Source organism: Lepisosteus oculatus, chromosome 14 (genome assembly GCF_040954835.1).
Source record: "Lepisosteus oculatus isolate fLepOcu1 chromosome 14, fLepOcu1.hap2, whole genome shotgun sequence".
NCBI lineage: Eukaryota > Metazoa > Chordata > Actinopteri > Semionotiformes > Lepisosteidae > Lepisosteus > Lepisosteus oculatus.
In genome coordinates, this window is record NC_090709.1 from 26,016,553 (window position 1) to 26,030,317 (window position 13,765).

General features: G+C 49.1%; 2 protein-coding genes and 5 non-coding genes across 8 annotated transcripts in view; 4 read left to right on the forward strand and 3 right to left on the reverse strand.

The window, feature by feature from the left end:
- Positions 1–13,765, reverse strand: part of LOC138242535 (scavenger receptor cysteine-rich type 1 protein M130-like) — a 358,811-nt gene that overhangs the window by 101,982 nt on the left and 243,064 nt on the right. The gene's annotated exons all lie outside the window — the stretch shown is intronic.
- Positions 670–742, forward strand: trnaf-gaa (transfer RNA phenylalanine (anticodon GAA)). Its single transcript has one exon. It is a non-coding gene; the product is annotated as a tRNA-Phe (tRNA).
- On the forward strand, positions 852–924 carry trnav-aac (transfer RNA valine (anticodon AAC)). Its single transcript has one exon. It is a non-coding gene; the product is annotated as a tRNA-Val (tRNA).
- trnah-gug (transfer RNA histidin (anticodon GUG)) lies at positions 1,498–1,569 on the reverse strand. Its single transcript has one exon. It is a non-coding gene; the product is annotated as a tRNA-His (tRNA).
- On the forward strand, positions 4,037–4,109 carry trnaf-gaa (transfer RNA phenylalanine (anticodon GAA)). The gene has a single exon. It is a non-coding gene; the product is annotated as a tRNA-Phe (tRNA).
- Positions 4,219–4,291, forward strand: trnav-aac (transfer RNA valine (anticodon AAC)). Its single transcript has one exon. It is a non-coding gene; the product is annotated as a tRNA-Val (tRNA).
- LOC138242486 (zona pellucida sperm-binding protein 3-like) lies at positions 6,369–9,279 on the reverse strand. Of its 2 annotated transcripts, XM_069198026.1 has the most exons (9): positions 8,671–9,279; positions 8,454–8,569; positions 8,272–8,378; positions 8,020–8,194; positions 7,825–7,942; positions 7,526–7,626; positions 7,372–7,445; positions 7,022–7,204; positions 6,369–6,946 (listed from the first exon to the last, which is right to left on the reverse strand). In XM_069198026.1, exons 1-9 carry the CDS (start codon positions 9,226–9,228, stop codon positions 6,939–6,941), a joined length of 1,440 nt encoding a protein of 479 aa, XP_069054127.1. In that variant the 5' UTR covers positions 9,229–9,279; the 3' UTR covers positions 6,369–6,938. The 2 variants fall into 2 exon arrangements, with proteins under 2 accessions (XP_069054127.1, XP_069054126.1); XM_069198025.1 differs by having other exon boundaries at positions 6,369–7,204.

The window sequence follows — 13,765 nt, forward strand, 5'->3', positions numbered from 1 at the left end:
GTCTCAGTAAATGCCCAAACCCTACAGAACTGGTGCCTTCAGAGAGCCACTAACATTACATATTTGGCGTCCCTGAACGGCTATGAATCACTACAGAGCTAAGCTGCCCTCATCTCCTCTGCTCTGCGGCTCCTGCGGAGTGGAGTCCTGCCTGGAGCCGTGTTTGCAGGCGGCGGCTCCCCGCGCCCTGTCTGTGCGTCATGTCCAAGAGCTCCTGGGAGGAAGAGAGAGCGCTCCCACTCGGGGGCTTTTCCACGGTCTGTGTGAGGAGGGGCGGGTGTGTCCAGTAGCTTATCGAGCGGAAGCCTGGGGCGGCGGAGAGCTGTGATCGTGCAGACCTTGAGGTGTCACCTCTTTGTCTGCTTTCCCGCCCCCCCTCCGCCCAAGCTCTGCTCCAAAGTAGCCCGGCAACCCCTCACACCTGCACGTGTCACAACCTAAGGTGCGGTCATGAGACACCCATGGGGTGCCGTTCTGTTCTTGCTAATTGTTTCCTGCCCGTCGCAGGCAGGAGTCCATGCGAGGAAGATGCGCTGGACAGAGCTCAGAGGGCGCAGCTGGGTGGCTTTCCTTCTGAGTGACGTTCCTGCAACACTCTCCCGCTACTCTTGGTGCGCTCATGCCACAACACAGGAAGGCTGGAGCAGGTGGCTGTGGGCTTTGCGCACTGCCGAAATAGCTCAGTTGGGAGAGCGTTAGACTGAAGATCTAAAGGTCCCTGGTTCGATCCCGGGTTTTGGCATTTTGTTTCATCGCGCCCTTTGTTCCTCTCTCCAGCGCCCACTTCCTAAAGTGACGCGTCCCTTTCTCAGCCCGAAACGCAAGCGAGACACCAGCAGCAATCCCTGCAGGTTTCCGTAGTGTAGCGGCTATCACGTTCGCCTAACACGCGAAAGGTCCCCGGTTCGAGACCGGGCGGAAACAGCCTCGTTTTGCACGCTCCTGTACTTCACAGAGGTCTTGAGCGACGGTCATTTGTTCCCAATGTATTTCCGGTGCCTTCGTGCACTCTTGTACCAAACGCACGTTCCTTCTGTACGCGGAGCCGATCATTTGCAATTGGGCTGTGCCGACAGAGCAGGACGAGCTCTGTCAGCTCAAAAGCAGCGCAGGACCTGCAAGAACAACAGAAAGATTAGCATCCAGCGGGGGCCTCTCAGTGAGCCCAAGAGCTCATCAAGAATCGGCTCCAGCAACAGGGCTGGGCGCATTGTTCCATTCTCCGCCCACTCTCGGTGTAAACAAGTCCCTCCTGGTCTCTGCTTGAAATGCACTTTCCTGCGTTTGCTTTGGTGTAACTGGCTTCCCCTGCATGGGCGAATGTGAAGAAGATCCTTAGTAAGTCATTGAAGAAAACCGAGAAGAGGTCGGAGTGGCCTCTGTCGTTCATCAACGATCCAGTCAGGCAGTATTCCTCTGTAAAGCGCCGTCCGTTCACATCGATTGGCTTTTTTTTGCCTTCATTCGTGCGAGTAGTAAAAGCAGACGCCCCTATTCTGCCGTGACCCGGATTCGAACCGGGGTTGTTGCGGCCACAACGCAAAGTACTGACCACTATACGATCACAGCGAGTTACCGAGACACACGCGGCAGGGCGGAAAGGGCTGTGCTCTCTTCGTGTGTCATAATTCGGAAAAGTCCTGACGTTGCATTTCAACTGAGCCCCAGTATACATCGACCCTTCGACACTCTGAGTGACAACTCTCTTGCGTGTTTTCTCATATTTATGTAGTTTGCTTGCATGATGCCGGGAACCGCATGGTTGTTCGCTGCCATTTGGTCTAGCGGTTAGGGTTCCTGGTTTTCACCCAGGCGGTTCGACTCGGTTTTGCCTCCTGCTTTCCAAAAGATCAGCACCGTGTACGAAAGAGCCGCATTAAAACTACTCGAACGTGCAAAACGTGCGAGAAGAGGGGGCGCTTGTTTCCAACCGAAACTTCTCGCGTGTGAGACGAGCTGATCATCGCTGTGGGAGGGTTACTCTGGTAGACAGGGCTGACCTTCGGCAATAGGATTTATAGTCTCCAAGATGATATTTGCACTTTCTGGAGAGGCGATTTTCTCCACTTCAGTAGCCCGATTTCGTCAATTGCGTGGAGAGGGCTGTAGAATGTGGCGCCGCCTTTCCTGCTCCGTCCATGACAGGCGTGCTGGTCTCTGGAGAGAGAGCACGGTCCATCAGCGCACTCCAATAAAGGCACTGGAAGCAGCTGAATCGCATTGGCGAAGCTCAGCGCTGGGCCGCTGGGCACGTCTTACTACCGTTTCCGTAGTGTAGTGGTTATCACGTTCGCCTCACACGCGAAAGGTCCCCGGGTGGAAACAGACATCTTTTGTCGCCAGGCACAAAAGGGGATTGGGGATTCGCCTAGCGCTGTGATCGAACAGACCCACTCACCTCTTAGTGTGGCGGGATCTGCACAGTGCATGTCACAGCGCATCCTGCTTTCACTTCAATGCGCGTCCTGATGTACCCCAGTCTCCCGCAAGACAGGTGGGGACAGGTGACAGGTCCTATACTGACGAGGAAGACATCGCTCTCTCCGACCCCCGGCATCGTGTCCCGACCCACCGTGCTGGAAGCCGACGCGTGCTGTGATCCCTCCACGGAGCAGAAATGACAACCGAGGAGCCGAGAGATCATTTCAGCATTTCGCGTCTGAACGGAAAACACAAACGACCAACTCGGAATGACTTGCCTTTGACGCTTTTCAAAGCGTTCTTTGTGCATCGAACAGACCCACTCACCTCTTATTGTGGCGGGATCTGCACAGTGCATGTCGCAGCGCTTCCTGCTTTCACTTCAATGTGCTTCCTGATGTCGAGTCGTGTGCCGTGCGGAGGCTCTGAAAGCGAGAGCAATGAAAAGGTGCACGACGCTGTGAAAGAAAACAGAGAAGTGAAAGGCAGTCATTTCTCTAAGGAGGTGAAATAAAAGCTACTCCCCGTCGGGGAATCGAACCCCGGTCTCCCGCATGATAGGGGGGGGAAACTTGCCACTATACTAACGAGGAAGACATTGCTCTCTCCAACCCCCGGCATCGTGTCCCGACCCACCGTGCTGGAAGCCGACGCGTGCTGTGATCCCTTCACGGAGCAGAAATGACAACCGAGGAGCCGAGAGATCATTTCAGCTTTTCGCGTCTGAACGGAAAACACAAACGACCAACTCGCAATGACTTGCCTTTGACGCTTTTCAAAGCGTTCTTTGTGCACGACGACTGCGCCGCCTAGCAGATACAAATGGGTTGTACAACTTTGAACTAGCAAATGGAAGAGGGCTAAGCCCCCTCTCTTTTAGCCCCGGTTCGATCTGTCTCTCAGAATCACCAGGGCGCACACACACACACCCGTGCCGTTGAAGTGCTCTGCTTCATTTCTAAGGGCAACTCAACATTCACTCCTACCCCGAGTGCAGAAAAGACAGCATCCACAGCAACAACAGCTCAGGTCTCTGCACAGGAGCTAAGCTGCCCTCATCTCCTCTGCTCTGCGGCTCCTGCGGAGTGGAGTCCTGCCTGGAGCCGTGTTTGCAGGCGGCGGCTCCCCGCGCCCTGTCTGTGCGTCGTGTCCAAGAGCTCCTGGGAGGAAGAGAGAGCCCTCCCACTCGGGGGCTTTTCCACGGTCTGTGTGAGGAGGGGCGGGTGTGTCCAGTAGCTTATCGAGCGGAAGCCTGGGGCGGCGGAGAGCTGTGATCGTGCAGACCTTGAGGTGTCACCTCTTTGTCTGCTTTCCCGCCCCCCCTCCGCCCAAGCTCTGCTCCAAAGTAGCCCGGCAACCCCTCACACCTGCACGTGTCACAACCTAAGGTGAGGTCATGAGACACCCATGGGGTGTCGTTCTGTTCTTGCTAATTGTTTCCTGCCCGTCGCAGGCAGGAGTCCATGCGAGGAAGATGCGCTGGACAGAGCTCAAAGGGCGCAGCTGGGTGGCTTTCCTTCTGAGTGACGTTCCTGCAACACTCTCCCGCTACTCTTGGTGCGCTCATGCCACAACACAGGAAGGCTGGAGCAGGTGGCTGTAGGCTTTGCGCACCGCCGAAATAGCTCAGTTGGGAGAGCGTTAGACTGAAGATCTAAAGGTCCCTGGTTCGATCCCGGGTTTCGGCATTTTGTTTCATCGCGCCCTTTGTTCCTCTCTCCAGCGCCCACTTCCTAAAGTGACGCGTCCCTTTCTCAGCCCGAAACGCAAGCGAGACACCAGCAGCAGTCCCTGCAGGTTTCCGTAGTGTAGCGGCTATCACGTTCGCCTAACACGCGAAAGGTCCCCGGTTCGAGACCGGGCGGAAACAGCCTCGTTTTGCACGCTCCTGTACTTCACAGAGGTCTTGAGCGACCGGTCATTTGTTCCCAATGTATTTCCGGTGCCTTCGTGCACTCTTGTACCAAACGCACGTTCCTTCTGTACGCGGAGCCGATCATTTGCAATTGGGCTGTGCCGACAGAGCAGGACGAGCTCTGTCGGCTCAAAAGCAGCGCAGGACCTGCAAGAACAACAGAAAGATTAGCATCCAGCGGGGGCCTCTCAGTGAGCCCAAGAGCTCATCAAGAATCGGCTCCAGCAACAGGGCTGGGCGCATTGTTCCATTCTCCGCCCACTCTCGGTGTAAACAAGTCCCTCCTGGTCTCTGCTTGAAATGCACTTTCCTGCGTTTGCTTTGGTGTAACTGGCTTCCCCTGCATGGGCGAATGTGAAGAAGATCCTTAGTAAGTCATTGAAGAAAACCGAGAAGAGGTCGGAGTGGCCTCTGTCGTTCATCAACGATCCAGTCAGGCAGTACTCCTCTGTAAAGCACCGTTCGTTCACCGGGGTTGTTGCGGCCACAACGCAAAGTACTGACCACTTTACGATCACAGCGAGTTACCGAGACACACGCGGCAGGGCGGAAAGGGCTGTGCTCTCTTCGTGTGACATAATTCGGAAAAGTCCTGGCGTTGCATTTCAACTGAGCCCCAGTATACATCGACCCTTCGACACTGAGTGACAACTTTCTTGCGTGTTTTCTCATATTTATGTAGTTTGCTTGGTGGTGCAGTCGTCGTGCACAAAGAACGCTTTGAAAAGCGTCAAAAGCAAGTCATTCCAAGTTAGTCGTTTGTGTTTTCCGTTCAGACGCGAAATGCTGAAATAATCTCTCGGCTCCTCGGTTGTCATTTCTGCTACATAGAGGAATCACAGCACGCGTGTTAAAAGAGGACTGTGATATTCGGTGCGTCTTGGATTAGACGAGATTAAAGAGTGAGTAGTTTTGTTTTTCTGTGATGTAATGGGACCAATGAAGAATGTGGCATTCAGACTAATGTGGAGTATTTGTTTCCTTAGGGATATTGCCACTACCATATACTGGGGCATTAGGACCCATATGGACCGCAGGGTGAGCGCCCAGCGACAGAAACCAGACGGTACCGTGTGTCGGGCTCGGCCGCGTGCAGGACAATGACTTCACTTAAATGTTTAACTGATAAAACCCAAATGAACCAAACCTGTATAAATTAGTGGTGGAAAGGAGTCTTCTTATATAGCAAAAGGTCTCTGATCCTTTGGTAAGAACGATGGGTATATAACCCATTGTCCTCAATATTAGAAATGAATCCTTGAGCACTGCTGTTGTACCAACGGTCCATAAAAGCCTAACATTACCCTTTCTTGCATAAATTGTAGAACATGCCGTCACATTTCAGTTGCACCTCAGTAGCAGTTTGATCTATTATCACCCTACTCCCCACCTCAGAACCTTCGCTCCTCTTATTCTGGTCTCCTAACTGTCCCCCAAGCCCATCTACACTGTATGAGTGACAAGGCCTTCTCCTGTTATGCCCCCAAGCTCTGGAACTCTCTCCCCAAGGATACCAGAGTCACCTTCCCTAAACTCCTTCAAATTCAGACTCAACGCCTTGTTCTGTAGAAGAGCCTTTACTGAACTGGTTCCATTCTTTACCCCTCTGCTTCTACTTTCCTTAGTACCACCATCCATGGTCTCCTCTGTCTATTGGAATTGTTTTATCCTGTGTGTTCTTATTGTAATTATTTCAAGTGCTTTGCGAAGCCACCTTTGGAACCATTATATAAAATAGTTTAGCCTAAATCCTTGAAGCTTTAATAGGGCATTGCAGTAGGGCTAAAAATTAGCAGTGTTAGTGGGCCAGCAGGATTTGTGCAAATTATAGGTAGTCACAACGGGAGACCAGGATTCACTTGAAATTCATGACATGGGACACTGAAACAGGGGAGAGGCTTTGTGTAGTAAGCGTTCAGTCTCAATCTACACAGTCTGTGCTGCTGGTAGAGGTGGTTGTGAACACTTGTCTTCCCAGTTAAGTACTGGGATCTCCAATTTCAATCCTAATACTTCCCGTGACTGTCCAATACTGTGAAACCAACACCCATAAGACAAGACCTCCAAGATTCTAACTGTACCTTTATTCACTGATGTTTGGGCACCAGAATTGTTCCTCTGCTAAGGAAGGGAAGGCCTACTTTACACCAAGCCCCTGTTGACAATCCCTTCCTTGTGTTTCTTTTAGTCAGTTTGTGCAGCCTAGAATAGGACATCAGATCTCACTCTTACTGGGCACTACAGTAGCAACTGACACTCCATAAGCACTACCCCTCTAGGAAACAGGAGGACTGCCAGTATATTGAACACCTCTGTCTCTCCCCCAGTAAAAAAGTCACAATGACCTGCCCAAGGAATAGTGCGGCCATCTTCCCCCAGTACAACGCTTTATTACTCCAGCCATTTTCAGTCCTCATTGGCAGCAATATGGGAAGCATTCTTGAAAGGGGAACCCCCACAAATACTTCCCTTGAATTCCTCCACCCCATTCAAACCTATAAACCATAAAGAAACAAGGGCAGGCACACAGCTTTATTGAGATGTTGCCATTACAAGGCAAGTGGAGGCAGGAGAGTCACAAGGGCCAGGCTGGAGCCTTCATTCAGGCACCTGGGGAGGAAGGAGAACAATCCAGCTACACTGCAGGACACCACCCCTACAGGAGCTCCTCCTTCCAGACCCTACCTGTCCACTGGCCAACATCTCCAAAGTCCTCTGCTCCCTCCACATCCTCACTGGTGCTCTCAGCATCCTCACTGGAGCTCTGAGGGTCTCCCTCCTCATCCTCAGTCCAGTCAGCTCCCACATCCAGAGGAGCTTCTACTGGTGCCACAGCCACCCGACTGCTGGTCACCAGGCTCCTGGTACCTGTGGACAAGCAGCACCCAGGAGTGAGGGATCTGCTATACCCAGAGACCCACAGTCTACTCATCTAAACAGTCCCTTTGTCCAGCACGGGATCATTCCTCAGTTGTCCAAGCATGGTTGTCTCTTGGGCAGAGATGCATCCACAAGGGATAGAGAACCAGACCCACCTTCATTCCAACTGCCAGCACACCTGGACTCACAGCAGGCACAGACCTCATGGTCACCATACAGCTCCTCCCACCTGGAGGAGAGGAGGAGGACAGGTGAGGCCTAAACCTGGCATGTCCCAGAGCACCCTCAGCAGGCTCCTTGCAGAAGTACCTCTTAGCCTCCCTGTTGTAGGTGCAGGACTTGGTCCCTGGTGTTGCTTTAGCAGGAGCCACAGCCATGACACAGTGCATGTACAGCTCAGTCACTTCATGCTGCAAGAGGGAAAGTCACAGCATTAAGGGATCAAGGCCAATAGAGGGACAGAGAAGGACCTTCTGCCATCAGTGAAGGCAAGCTGGGAGCTCTAGGCACTAGAGCTGCCACAGTCTGGTTCACATCTAGATCATGGATGAAAAAGCAGACAATGGATCAGTAGAGCGAGAAGGCTGAGCAGCCTTTGAGAGCAGTACCTTCCTGGACAGCTTCTTCTGGAAGAGGAAGGCATCAATTGTGAAGCGGAGCACATCCTTCTGCTTGGAGGGGACAAACCTGGACAGGCAGCCATCTGCCTTGCTGTCCACCATGCACCTGGGGACAAGGACAAGGATGAACCCCTGCAGGCTCTCGGGGCTCCTGCCCACCTCCCCTCCCAGAAGGGGCCGTACCCCAAGTTGTCGATCACGGGGAAACGGGGCTGGGAGTGCTGGTCTGGTTTCTCCGTTACGTAACACGAGTGGATGTACAGCCTCTGCTCCGCTGTGGCAAAGTAGGCAGTGGCCTGGAAGTACATGGGCTGACCCAGGAAGTACTCATCCTTGGGAGAGAGCCGGACCCAGTGGGCTGGAGAGAGAGGCAGCATTACACCTGCACACAGCACCCCCTGCAGGCAGGTGGAGCCACTCGCTCAAGGAGCTTACAGTTGGTGGTGAGCAGGACAAAGCTGTGCTTGTTCTTCAGGTCCTTGAAGAAGGTCCTTCTCCTGGCCCACGTGGGGACATAGCCAACCTTGTAGGAGTAGTGGAACCTGCAGGACAGAGGGGATGAGGGGCTTCTGGACACTTTCCCAGCGGCTTCTCAGCAGCAGCAGAGCCCTGCCTACCTGTTGTAGGAGCACTTGACAGGCACAGAGAAGGGAATGAAGCGATGCACAGGCGCACTGGAGGAGGGCGGGGCATAGCGGAGAGTGTTGGAGTACACCAGGCGGCCCTGGACAACCTGCAAGGTCACAGAGGAAGGGATATTCCCAGGAAAGGCAACCCCGATACCGGCCCTACAGCTCACATCGATACACTGCCTGTAGATGAAGACCCGCTTACCGATCGCTCGGTGCCGCACTCGTGAAGCCCGTAGATGAAGTAGAAGTAACTGCGTGTGGTTCGGCTGACGCTGCAGTTTCCCAAGGTCACCTCCGATGGCCGACAGCTGAAGCCGAACAGGAGCCGACTGACCCTCACGTACATCCTGCTGGAGTCGCACCACACAGCCACTCCTCGGGTGCCCCCGATGGCCGGGCGAGCCGGCTGCCGCCCTCGCTGGGGAGGAAACAGGACGCTCTTGATGTAGGCGGGTAAGGGGCGGCTGCCGGCTTCGGGGTTCATCTTCTCCTTGTCGAAGTAGGGCGAGTACGCGTCTCTGGACACGGGAAGGCGGCGAAAGTCGGGAGCCAAGGACTGCGAGTCGTTCTCGCTTGCAGACAGGTCTTCGGAGGGCGCATCTGCCAGGTTCAAATCCTCCGACTGGGCTGCGTCTTCAGGAGCCGGGAGGTCGGCCTGGAGCGCTAATTCCCGAGAGTCCCAGCCAGCCGGTCCCGCGGAGATCAGTGCGGGGAGCCCGGCCCCTGCGCACAGGCACAGCACAAAGAGAAACGAGCGCATCGCCAAATTGACGTCCCGCTAAACTGCTACAGAAGTAAGACACTTAAACCACCAAACTGTGTTGAAGCAAGAGAGCATAAAGTGTGAACGCGGTGACTAGGTTTTTATACTAGCAGGACTATGCTACCACACACATGGTCGCACTGCCGCTCAATCAACACAATCAATTACACAAAGAGACCCGAATTGTCCTCAGCGTCTAATTAGAACCTGCTTCCAGTCTGAGGCGGGACTCCGTGAAGCCGCCTGAACACTTTCCCATGTGTATCTGACCCCAGCGGAGGAGTTCCACGTAATTTCGACAGAATGAAATCATCCACACGTGTAAAATTTGCTCAGATTAATTTATTGTTCAATTCGTTTCTAATTTCCAAGGACAGTGTGTTAAACTCGCTGTCAGACAGAGTACGGAACATGCGACACGTCCGTCCACACTTTCTTTTATCGAGGGGGCTGTTCTATCAACACGTAATTTTACAATAATAATTTTACTAATTTTCATGTGTAATTGCATGTCATATTAAAATGTGTAATACAAGCATTTCTTTGCTTCCCAGTAAAGAAATACTGATCAGCTTTTGGCATGTTCTGATAATAATTTGTCTGATTTCTCAGAGATTGCTTTTGCTTCGCAGCACTGAGAACCAATGGAAGCCCGTTTCCGCCAGGGAGTAAAAAAAAACGCACTATGGTATCTCAGAATTGTGACTTAGAATCTCAGAATTGCGACCTAAAAACTCAGAATTTTGACTTTATATCTCACATTTGCGACTTCGAAATAGCCCCTATTTCATTGTCTGTCCTTTTGTTATTGTAACGGATTCGGGTTCTAGGGCTTGTGCCCTCGCCGCTCCCACCCTACTTCGTGCCTCACTGTATTGGCTTGAATCCAGGCCTTGCTAGCTGAGCTAAAGAACATTTTAGATATAAAGTCGGAGTTCTGAGTTACCAAGTCGCAATTTTGAGTTACTTAGTTGGAATTCTGCGATACCATAGCGCGTTTTTTTAACTCCCTGGCAGAAACGGGCTTTCATACATTTCAATTAGTCTGATCAGTGTAGGACAAGTTAATGTAGAACCATTGCTATGTCTGTCTCTTGTTTGTATATAAATGAATGTCTTTGACAACTTAATGTTAGTTTTTAATTTAGTTTTACGATGTAGGTCATGCGTTAACATATGCACAAGCATACAAAATGTCTCCCTCCTGATTCAGCTCATGCTCCATAGGAGAGAAGCGATTCCTCCTGCTTCTCGTACAATCATATTAGAACAGAAGCCCGTGTCGCCCAGCTCTGATTCAAGAGTGACTCGCATCTTCAGCCCTTTTTTTATTCGTGATCCTAATTTTCTTTAGTTATGATCAATATTGAACTTTTTCTAAATAAAACGACAATAATCAAACATACAAAGTATTAGGAGTTGACAGGGTGCCCCTTTGGAATAGTCGTCAGAAAATGTGAGAAAAGGAAAGTTACCTAAGCTCTCACACACAGCATTGGAGATTGGAATCTGATTGTAAAAAAAAAAAAAACTACCTGTCTCCCCTTCATTTAACGTTGCTGTTGTTTTTATTTTACATGTTGTTAGCATTTTAATGAATTGTTAAAAGATTGATACACAAATCGCTAAGAAAACGTAAAAACCCAACTGTAAGCAATTGACCATTCATATTCCTGAATTTTAAATCCCTGTGTTTATCTGTGTCCAAGTGCCTGGTGCAGCTATTTTGAAAGCAGAGTCTATGATTTATTGCGGAAGCGCATTGTTGCCACCCAGGAAAAAAATCTTAATTAATAAATACCAAATTATCTCCTAATTACGAGATAGCAACGATGTCATTTGTGTGTATGAACAACCTGTTACATTTGCAATGGCAGTACCTACAGGCTATCGAAAGGTTTGCTGGCACTGTGGGTTTAGTTTTCCTGACAATGTGCATGCTGAGAAATGCGCACGGACTGACTTTCTTCTCGCAATGAAAATGTTACCGTTTGTACCTCATGTAAACACAGTTCTAACCATTACCACACTCATATATATCCTGAATCAAGAACGAATGTGACCTAGAATCCATTGTACCGCTTCAAACTGAAAGTCAGATATGTAGTCTCAAAACTACATAACTCAGGATTTTTTTTTCCCTTGATGGCAGCATTGGCTTCTGTTATTTAGATTCAACCACTGAAGAGGTTGGTTTTGTGTTTTTAGCTATTGAACATAACTGGTAAGTTTAAGTCAGTTCTTGTAACTCTTTCTGCTCGAAAGCGCTGCATTAATACCGGCGCACCTGTCTCCACAGGAAATTTATTGCTGTTCCAAAACCAATGTACTGCAGCTTGTGGCCACGTGTTCCTGCTGTCAGCATGTGATACCATGTTCTTCCACCGCTAGAAATATTACTGCTCTAGTACAGGAGTAAAAAAAGAAACAAATGCAAACACCGTTTAGAAAAAACACACACGTCTCAGGCCTTAACTATGACAAGGATGGGATTTGAACCTAGACGAGCAGAGCACAGTGGATTAGCAATCCAAAAAAAGACTCCTGTTTAATTTTCTTTTCGCTTGCTCGATTTGTAGTACGCACCTCAATCCTTACAACCGGCAAACAAAAGGGCTTCATGTGCCACAGCATTCTGCTGCAGGTACGGTTTGCACCATGTATTGGGCGAACCCGAATGAAATATTTCAAATATGTGAAGAATTTCATGAAACCTGAAAAAAGAAGATCACAGCCAATGTCAACAATTCGGAGCCTGTAGGTAGCTTCAACAGAACAAAACGATCTGAAGCCGCAATTCTTTCATAGAGTATTGTGACACTCTACGCTGTTGCTATTACTGCTATATCTGCTGCCGTTGCTTAAAACTCTACTCAGCGGGCAAGTTAGTTGTACAAGGAATAGACTACTTTGAGCCGTCCAAATTCCATTATGTGAATTTCAGCTTTTTTTTATTAATAACAGCATTAGTAATACAATGCGTGCTCAGAAACCTTACTTATTAGCTTATGAAGCAACAGTGTTTCGACAATTTGCGGTCTTCAAAAAGTAAACGCTGAAGTTTTTATACTTCCTTGTGAGCAGATCACCTTTGATTTAGAAAAGGAAAACTTACTCCCCTGTTGCTTTCATTGCAATATCTGAATCGAGACCCAAGCGCTAAGAAAGCTGAAAAACGCAGAAGTCATAAACCCGATTTTAATTTAGATACACATTTTCTAATGCAGCCTTCATTACAAGACAGTCTATTTCTCGAAAGCGTGTTATGTAAAAAAGAGAAAAACGAAAATATGTGGATGACAATATTTAAAAGCTGAAGATTTTACTTTTGAGAAATTGTCATTTTATGTATCTAGACGCTTTTCAACCACTGCTTTTAGAACTTTGCTGTGCTTCCTGAATCATTTTCAGTGTTATAAACTGGGTGTGGAAGTAGCGATCACTTTGTAGAGCAGTTGATAGACTGGAGCTGTTCAGACTACTCTTCTTATTTCTCAAATGCTTCCATCATTTTTCTTTCACACTAGGACGCGAGTGTGCACATGTGTTTGGTTTTCGTTTCACTGATTCTCATTGAAGATTTGTGAATTAAGGAGGAAAAATCAGTTGCTTGGGAAAGCAGAAGGTTTGGTTCTCAACGATCTTGAAGACACGCCCATGTAGTGCAGCGTGTGATATTTGTACTATAAAAGACAAAGTGCTCAAAGTGACGTCTGCGTTTACCGTTTAGACTTTTCATCTCGGGCGCACTTTTAGAAAGCAAAGATAGAGCAGTTGTGTTGAATCACACTATGACAGCTGTCAGCAGAGTGGCGCAGCGGAAGCGTGCTGGGCCCATAACCCAGAGGTCGATGGATCGAAACCATCCTCTGCTATACACACCGTCAGTCTAATGAAGTGAATTTAAACTGATTTTTTTCTCTCGTGTGTGTGCAAGCTTCACACTTACTGTATTCGTTAATCTTTACCAATAGCAGATGCCCAAATGTATCTTTGGTTGTTCTGCGATCCTTCATAGTTTCCTCAATTCCTTCAAATGAACATCCATATCAAAGCAATTACATATATATATTACAATTAAGGTACATATTAAAAATATCAATGCACATTTGTATAATGCTCATTTAATAATGATTGTCAAGGATTGTCAAGTTCTCCAACAAATCTGTGTTCTAATTTTAAAATATTTTTGCTAAGGATACAACGGGTGTATAAATGAATTCTCCCAACAGCCAGTTAAAGAAAAATTCCACACGTGAGGATGGTTTCTTGGACATTGACTTAGGTACTTAATTGTTTACTTGTTGTAGTTGCACACGAGTAAAACACGAAGATTTCCTGCAACATTCAAGAGGGTTTGCGAAGAAATCCCTTCAATTTTTAGCGGAGGTTATGTTTACATCATCACAATCTGAAGCGCGTCCCTGAGTGCGTTTGACCCAGCAGCCCTTTGTTTAACAGCTGCACAGGGACACATTCCCATTGCTTTTCACAAATCACTGGCATTTTTTGCAGCATTTCTTCTGTCCTGAGA

Bases quoted from the DNA above. Each gene is read 5' to 3' on its own strand.
- LOC138242486 (XM_069198025.1), bottom strand. From the start codon at position 9,228: ATGCGCTCGTTTCTCTTTGTGCTGTGCCTGTGCGCAGGGGCCGGGCTC. The intron at 8,195-8,271 runs GTAAGCTCCTTG...CTCTCTCTCCAG, and splicing joins TGTCCTGCTCACCACCAACT to CCCACTGGGTCCGGCTCTCT. The intron at 7,205-7,371 runs GTGGGTCTGGTT...GCTTGTCCACAG, and splicing joins TGCTGGCAGTTGGAATGAAG to GTACCAGGAGCCTGGTGACC.